A 9,217-nucleotide genomic window follows, 5' to 3' on the forward strand; every position below is an offset into this window, starting at 1 on the left:
GAGGCGCAGTTATTAGACCTTTCAACTAGGTTGCACAAAATTACTATCTCAAAATTTTGGCGGGATGACTTTGGGGGAAAAAGAGACTTCAGATGGAGGCTTAATGCCCTCCAATATTTTTGATAACCTAAAAAGAACACAAGAACTTCAAATTTTCACTTCAACGAGCCCTCTTTTGAACTTCTAGGACCATTGGTTCGAAACGATCACCGGTAGATACTATATTAGTGCCTTAACTTGAAACACTGTATTTCAGAATTAAAGACTAGGCCTATTTCATTCAAGTCAACTTGTCTCACTTCTGATAAAACAGGTTGAATTTCATTCTCTAGTTATACTGTTGATTTGAGAACGGTTAGGCTGAATGGAGTTGATGTAAATAGGAGTTGAATCAAACAGGGCTGGGTTAAAAGGAGGTTGAGTTGCAAGAAGATTCGGTTAAATGTTGATTGAATTGCACGGAGGTTGAGTTAGAGTTACACAGAAGGGTTGAGCTCTACAGGGGATCATTAAACCAGTGGTTGAATTGCACGAGGGTTCAGTAAAATAGTTTTAGTTGGACCGGGATTCAGTTAAATGTAGGTTGAGTCACATGGAGCTTGAGTTGAATGGTGACCATTTAAACGAGGGTTGGGTTTCACTGGCGTTAAGTTAAACGGGGATTAGGTTGCACGAGGTTCAGTTGCAAGAGAGCCTTTTTTCCTCTACATGAGTTCTTTGGTGTTTAGAAAAAATTAGTACTAGAAATGAAGCTATTTTAACATAATTGACTCTCGATGGTATCCCCAGTGTGAATTTCTTTGTTTTTAGACAAAGCAAAATTAAAAGTAAAACTTTTTTGTGTCAAAACTAAAATGATTTTTCCCAGTGTGAGTTCTAGCTTTTCAGATATTACAGAGTCACAAGCCAATTTTTTCCACCTACTTGATTCTATAAGTATATTTTTTGTCCTATGTGAAATCTCCGGTGGATAAGTTAAAATAAAGAAGGTAAAAAATATTGAAAACGCCTTAAAACCCCAAGGCCGCGCGCTACCTTACACGCAAACACACCAGCGTGTCTTCTCCCGCTGCCGTGGCGGAGCCAGGGGAGGGGGCGCCCCCCGAACGTAGTCGGAAGTAGTGTAATTTACCTAATTAACGCAAGTTTGCGTTAATTAAACTTGCTCCTAATACAAGTTTATCGGATCAACCTATTTTGTGCCCCCCCCCCTAAAAGATCCTGGATTCGAGAATAAATCCCAGGTATTGCACTTTCTCAACCCTCTTTTGTAAAGAAATATTTATGGCTATTTCACGGGGAAGATTTGGAGATACACCAGTGCGGTGAAACCTGATATAGTTACTCTTTGCCGCGTTAATGCTAAGTAAGCTAGTGCCTACAGACTCACTCAACCCTTGCAGAGGTCTGTTTGCTTTCAGGGCCAATTCTTCAAGAGTCTGCGCTGCCACAACATGTGCTGTATTATTGGCGAAACATGTCACGGACGCACCAGGAATATAGAGCCACATACTGTCGACATACACTAAATACAACAGGCGTCCTAAGACAGAACCCTGGGGAACTCCATATCAAACAGGAAAAAAACTTAGAAAACTCTCTTCTAGATTTACCCTTCTTGACCTACCGTTTAAATGCGAACTAAACCTGTCCAAACATCTCCTCTTTACACTCAAATTTCCTAATCTATCCAATAGAATGCTGAAATCAACAGTATCAAACGCTTTTTTAAACCTATAAAAATACTAATACAATATTCACCCTTTTCCAAGGCTAGGTTAACATTTTCTAAAAGATGTTGCACAGCAAGCAAAGTCAAATGACCCTTTCAGAATCCAAAGTGGCCATCATTCAAAGCATGCAGGCTCGTGAGATGATCATAAAGTTTCAGATAGCTTTTCATAAACTTTCGAAAGCACTGGCAACATAGAAATAGGCCTCCAGTTCGATATATTCGTTTGAGAGATATATTGACACAATTTAATTTTATAATTCTTTTCAAGAACTGTTCAAAACCTATATATTTTTCAATAAAAATTTTTAGCATTTAACGAGAAGACTTCCAGGACAGTACCAGGAAACATAGTTCGAAAGACATCGGCAACAACATCACATGAAGATGCAGCAAAAGAACTGGCTATGATTTTCAAGACCCATATTATTTCTGCCTTTGAAGCCGCATCTTACTCGCAGAAAATCTCAAGCTTCTTCTCTGGAACAGCATTTCCAGCTTGTGACTTGTTTTCGGTTGAAGTTGATCCAGTGAGTCTGAATTGACGTGGGTTTAGCACAGTACACGCGTTCATCTCTTGTTCCTTTTTGGTGGCATGTTGAAGAAGACTTTGAAGCCCTTTTTGGCAGCTGAGTGTCTTTTTACATATTTTGCAGTATATTAACTGTCACCATCACTACTCTTGGCACACAACTCTTGCACTATGCATCCAGTCTTGTCTTCCTTACCAAACCAGTTTTCTAAAAATTTCGTCTTACCCATCACTCAAAGTGACCTGAAAAAAGAACAGGCGTTAAAATGGATTTAGAAAGCCTTCTCACATACTCATATATTTATGGAAACATGTTTAAACTCATAAAGCCAATGAAAGACACTTATTCCTTCTTACGTTTTGACGTTCCCTAAACTTATGGGTCTTAATTTGTACCCTCTACAGGCAACAGCTAACACACGCACATAAATAAGTACTGGAACATAATTTAAGAATCTGGCCCAAAATGCCCATCTTCTAAGCAGCCAATTTGGGTGGATGCTCAGTAAACGGGGGTCTATGAGCAGTTATGACAGGATTATTTATCAAGAGTGAATTTACCTTTTCTAGGAACTTGAATGTCCAACCTTCCGTTTGTTCACTAAATTGCTGGGAAAAAAAGCTCAAAGCATGAACAAAAAAGTGACTTAAGTGACAAGTTCAGTGAGAAAGTGACAAAAAGTGACACGTCCTAAAAAAAGTGACTGCGGCCAACCGCTGTAAAGGGCCTCCCTTGTCCTTTTTAGACTGGTCAAAATTATGGAATAGCCATTTTGTTCAAATTAGTCAACAGGACTCATAATTATACCTCTGGGAATGTCAAGGCTCCAACAGTCCCTGGCGAAAAGGTTGTAAATTATACAATATACCCATCATTTTCATATAGGATTTATCAGAGGGAGAGAGAGGGACGAAAAGACTAAGGGTATTAATATAAACCGCTAAAAATTGCCGAGGGGGTTGTTACGCTAAATCAAAAGACACTGTGCATCCAGGACTACTTGGGATTATTTACAAGTGTGGCTCCTTGCAACTTCAACTACCTCTCCTTGGGAGCGGTACTCTGTCCACTATATACATCCAGGCTATCAAAAGGGTATATCTGCAATATCCTAGAAGCGGCTAAGAGTAACAAGTTTACACTTTAAACATTTCCATTGCTACTACTATTGAGTCTGACTACTTATGACTACGACTGCGACTATTTTTATCTGATAATGCGACTGCTTACAACTTTGACTATGTGTAAGAATATTTGCGATTGAAACTGTGACTACAACGACTTGCGAATGAGATTGTTTGTAACTGTTAGAACTTGCCACCGTGATTATTTCCGACTATGACTACTTGCGACTGCAAGTTTTTAAGCCTACAAATACTTGTGGCTAAAATTATTTGAAATCCCGACGACTTACGACTGCGAATGCCACTCAACTGCTACTGCAGCTACTTACGACTGCGACTACTTGTAAGTGACAACTCGTGCCTGAAGTTGGCGCTGCTTGCGACTGTACATACTCCTGCAATTTCTACATTTAAAATTAAAACTATTGAATTAAATCAAAAGAGTTTAATGGTGCATATAGTATTTGTCAAAATGGCACAGTGTATTCAGGTTGTCAAAAGGTCTTATCTGTAACATCTTGACTGAAGTTATTGAATTATAAATTTCATTCAATATTGAGGGAGATGTTGCACTAAATCAAAAGAATCCAAGTAAAATCCAAATTTTCATAGGGTCGTACCTGTATTGATCTCAAACATGGCTACGGGTATTAAATTGAAACTTTCATGGAATGCTAAAGGGAATTTTACACAAAATCAAAAGACACCATGTGCATCCAAGTATCCAGAACGGCACATCTTGAGTATTTCAAGAGCAATTAGTGAAGGATATCAGGTTGGAACATTCAGAGATTGTTGAGGGGGATGTTAAACTTAATAAAAATACAAATACGTGTATCGCCATATAGATAAGGGTAATAAGTTGAACCTTTCAAGGGTTGAGGGGAAAGTAAACACAACAAAAATACAACTATGTGCATTATGGTTGTCGAAAGTGCGCATGGGCAATATCTGACGATTGACTGGCTAATGGTATTTAGTTTAAACTTTCAGAAGGATATTGAACTAAATCAAAAAATACTAATGTACACAAATCTTTTTCAAATATTGAATGGAATATCTCAGGCACAGCGAAGGGTATTATTCGAAGCTTTCAGAGAATGTTGAGGGGGATGTTGAGCTCAGTCAAAAGCTGCTATGTGCATACCATTCGTAAGAAGGAGGTATCTGCAATATCCCAGGGACGGTTAATGATACTTGATCAAATCTTTTAGGAAATGTTTAAATAAACTAAAAGACACTAATTATAACTAATAAATTAGAATCAAATATTTCAATTCTTACGCTGGAGATATGAAAAACTAGAGAAATTATCATTATATTAACCAACAAGGAAACTCCGGCAATCAAAACTGAACACAAATTAATAAAAAAAAAACTTTTCTGAACAAGAAGTTTTTTCAAGAAAAGTAGAATTTTTATTAAACTTAAGACCAGAAAAATAAATTCACATAATTATTCAAACTTACAACAATCAGAAATTACAATCAAAGAATAAATGTAACCCGAAATGAAGAGAAATTAAATAAGCAATCACAGCAAACATAGATGTAACAAGTAATAATATAAATGAATAAATAGATGTTAAAACTAGCAAAAATTAGATTGAATATTCAAGTCAAATTTAAAACAAATAAAAATTCCTTCAAACAAGAGTTGGGCAACAGTCACTTCCATCCCCTAACCATAAAGTCCAAATCCCATTGCATCATTTGCACTCTACTCAAAACTAATTATATTAAAAGCTTTTTTTTGATATTTACAGAATTGAAAGACAAAAATAAAAATGACAAAATAAAAAGAAACTTCAATTGCTCCGTTTCCAGCTTCTAGGAGCTGCTGCGTAATATCGTTTTTTATAAAATACTCAATTTATTTTCACTAGTTCTTTCCAGTCTTCTTGATTATTGTAGTGATTTATTTTTCATTTGTCGTCGATGTTTTGAAAACAAAAGCACAGATAGTTTTTAATAAAGTACAAATGATACAATAGATTGTAGGCTTTTAAATTTAGGGGAGGGGGAAGGGAACAGTAGCCAAACTACTGTTTGTAGTGATATTTGTTCGTTTTAAGCTTGATTTGAATAGTCAATTTAATTTTTACTCGTTTTAGTATTTATTTATTCATTTATATTATTATCTGTTATCTCTTCTTTCTATGATCTTTATTTTAATTTATGTTCGTTTTAGGTTTCATTTACTCTTTAATAGTAATTTCTGGTCATTTTGAGTTTTAGATATTGTAGATTTTTATTTCTTCAGATTTTAATTTTAATATGATTCTTTACTTTTCTTTAAAAAAATTATTTTTCAGAAATTTTGTTTTTCGATTAACTTAAAACTGTCCAAGATGTTCTTTTAATAAGAAATTACTATGTTTTTAAAATTTGTTGTTGTTTTTACCAAAAATCTTGTTTTTTTACTGTCATCATGGTCTCGTTTTCCATTTTTGCTCGTTTTTCTTTCTTTATGTGATGTCAGGCCGATGTGGTTTAAGAAATTATCTGAGACACGGTACTCCCGTCCTCCCCACCTCCCCCCCCCCAAAAAAAAACAGCCTGATTCGACAACAAGGAAAGTTTAAGAAAACTCTGGAATAGGGACCTCCCCCTTATGCACATATGATTTTTAAGTTTTCTGACTTCTGCTTCTGTTTATTCAAGGGGCAATGGGGAAGGTACAGGATTATTTCAGGGAAAGGGACAAAAAAAATCTGCTTTAAGACTGTTTCTCTTAAATTATTTTTCAACGCAACAGAAATTTTTCAAGGGCCTTGACACCGTTTCCTCGGTCAACCCTGAGGCAGCTTAAACGAAGTAAACAAGTTTAATCTGAAAAGCAATCCAGTAAAATTAAGAAAAGAGTTTATTGTTTAATTATACAACTGGACATTTGAATGAGTTTTTCTCTTCTTTTAATAAAACCTACAAGGCTAAGAAGTCTATCCTCAGAGTCCTATTAACTTAAACTGTATTGTCTCGCGTCTCAACTTAACCAAGAAGGCGGGCTAAAGGGGCAGGATTTACCCTGCCGCTTACAAGGTACAACCGTAAAACCAATGGTAAATGAATAGGCTCGCTCAGGAAGTCTAGCCAGTTAAATTTACAAAAAATCTCATTTATTAAGACTGCTTTCAGCTCAAACTTCGAAATATTTTTTAAACAAAACTAATATAAATCAAAAGCTATAATTCCCCTTAGGATAGGACCGATAGAGATAGGAACTTCATTTTTTTTGTCGTGGGGTACTACTTACTCAAGATAGGGGGGGGGGGGGGTGAAAGATTTCTCAGTAGTGAGGGACGGTAAAAAAAAACTATTTTTTGGCCCATTTATACAAAAAAATCCTTTCAACAGAAACAATGACAACTCTAAATTGACAGAACTCGAAACCTCGTTTGGTTTGACACATGATTGGTTTAACCTGTGTGAACTTCCCAAGTAGGCCACTCTTAAAAAAATAGCCTGCTATACAAAGAATGAGATCTTATATAATAAGACTACTACCATAAATACTATGAAAACATTCATTTCTTTTTTCTTCTATTTTTTTAATCAAAGTTCGTATAAAATAAGTATTCCAGTCTCAGAGTCCAATAGAATAAGATCGACCGTTTGGATTATGCACCGCTACAATAGATGGGCTAGCAACACACCATTCATACCAAACATGTGTACTCGATATTTTCCGCCAAAAGTGGATTTCAATTACATCGCCACTACGAACTTGAATCGGTATTTTGATTGGAAATAAAATTGGAAACCAAGAAAACATTCCTTCTGAATGAGTCGCAGGATTTATACTGAGCATTACATCTTTGTAAAGAGTACATTCAAAGTAGCCAGCCAAACCGTGAAGGGTGGCATCACTTTCAACCTGAAACTTGAGAATTTTGTAGCGAGAGTTGTCGATGTTCGTTGATAAGTTAGGATGCACAAACTTAAACAGTGGTTGAGCAGAGGCCAGGTCCATTTTGTTATGAAGCTGCACAACAAACGGCATTTCAAAAGGGGTGTGAGGTGGCTTATCAACCTCACGACAGTTTCGAACCTCATTGTACAGCTTCGAGGAGTGTATTGGCGCTAGATATGATGTATAATCACAAGGAATACTAATGCCATCCGGTTTCAGAAATCTTTGCGCCCCATCTAGGCATTCAGGACTTAGCTCATTATCACCAAAGGATCCTAGCAGCTCCGAAAATAATATATCAGTTGGATTCCACTCACGCATATCACATGAAACAACAGTAACTTTATCACCCCAAATTTCCGGTCAATATATACCAAATCATATTATTGAGTTTCAAATAAAGTGAATGCACCATTTGATGCCTTTTTTTATGCTGATTACGAATATAATAAGCATTTCTGAAATGAATTCATCGGAAATGAATTTCAGCCCCCCCCCCCTATATAGGCTATACCTAACCTAACCCAACCGAACCTAACCCTGAATTGGCAGATATGGGGGGGGGGAGCTGAAATTCATTTCCGATAGAAATGCTTATTATATTCGTAATCAGCATAAAAAAGGCATCGAATGGTGTATTCACTTTAGTCCTAAATCAATAATATGATTTGGTATATATTGACCAAATTTCCTCTTCTTGTAGTTGGAGAGTAATGACAGCATTCGTGTTTTTTTCAACCGCGTATTCTTTTATTTCAACTTCTGCCTCTGCTGCAGCATTCAAGGAAGCACGGACTAAAGGTCCTCTTCCAGCACCAACAACCGTGACAACAAGAGTTTTACCATCATATTTTTCTTCTTTAGATTTGTCCTGCAACGCCCGTCGAATAGCATTTTGATACTCCCGATACTTAACGGGGTCTTTTTCAAAAATCTCATATGTGTTAGATTCTAAATTATCCATCAGTGGTTGCAGCGGATATTGCAGATAATCTTCATACCCTTGACCAAATTTTTTCAAAGGATCATGACTAATTGACTGTTTAAATAAAAATTCCATATACTCCTGGTAATGCTTCATACTAGTGTGTTTCAAAGATCCTGTAATGATTCCCTGAACTTTAATTTGGAATAAGTTCTTTACCCACTGCTGATGAGGCTTAGATAAAACAGGATATCCTTTTTTGTTTGTTAAAAATAAATAAGTTGGAACTAAAAAAGCTTTTATTGGCTTGCCAAGCCATCTAGATCTAGCAGCATGGCTTGGTAGATCTTCAGATATCTCAAGGGCAATACCAAGTTTTTTATTAAAATCGGCAACCTGTCGAAAATAATTCCACCAGTGCCAGGTTTCATTTTCCCAAGCCTTTTCTTCCTGGTCTTCATAATTGTCAAAAACGATCAGAAATTAAATAAAAAAAACCAGTTTTTTAAACTGAAAGTAAGGAGCGACATTAAAACTTAAAACGAACAGAAATTATTCCGTATATGAAAGGGGCTGTCCCCTCCTCAACGCCTCGCTCTTTACGCTAAAGTTTGACTCTGTCTCACAACTTTATTTTTTAAAACAATAAAAAACTTTAGCGTAAAGAGCGAGGCGTTGAGGAGGGGACAGCCCCTTTCATATACGGAATAATTTCTGTTCGTTTTAAGTTTTAATGTCGCTCCTTACTTTCAGTTTAAAAAACTTGTTTTTTTTATTTAATTGCAATTAAAGTCAACAGAAAGCTTAGAGTCTGTCTTCAGTGGCGCCTCTTGTTTTAGTGTTTCGCAGTCACAGCCACCTCGCGTCTCGCATTCTGAGGCTGTTAAAGATGTTTATCACGAAAGTTCATCAGATGGCCTAGTTGTATGTATACGATTTGATAGGATAGACTCCCAAAGTCTGGGCAGAATCTTACTTTTACGGGAAAATT

At 36.4% G+C, this 9,217-nt stretch overlaps 1 protein-coding gene across 1 annotated transcript; it reads right to left on the reverse strand.

The window, feature by feature from the left end:
- Window positions 1-6,891: 6,891 nt before the first annotated feature.
- Window positions 6,892-8,697, reverse strand: csul (protein arginine N-methyltransferase 5; the record flags this gene model as incomplete). Its single annotated transcript, XM_089096029.1, has 2 exons — window positions 6,892-7,662; window positions 7,994-8,697. Coding segments are annotated over 2 exons (1,392 nt in total), but the record flags the coding sequence as incomplete, so codon positions are not given.
- Between the last annotated feature and the right edge of the window lie 520 nt (window positions 8,698-9,217).

This window comes from Artemia sp. Qi Xiang Cuo, chromosome 10, assembly GCF_049724085.1.
Source record: "Artemia sp. Qi Xiang Cuo chromosome 10, ASM4972408v1, whole genome shotgun sequence".
In the NCBI taxonomy this organism is placed as follows: Eukaryota; Metazoa; Arthropoda; class Branchiopoda; order Anostraca; family Artemiidae; genus Artemia; species Artemia sp. Qi Xiang Cuo.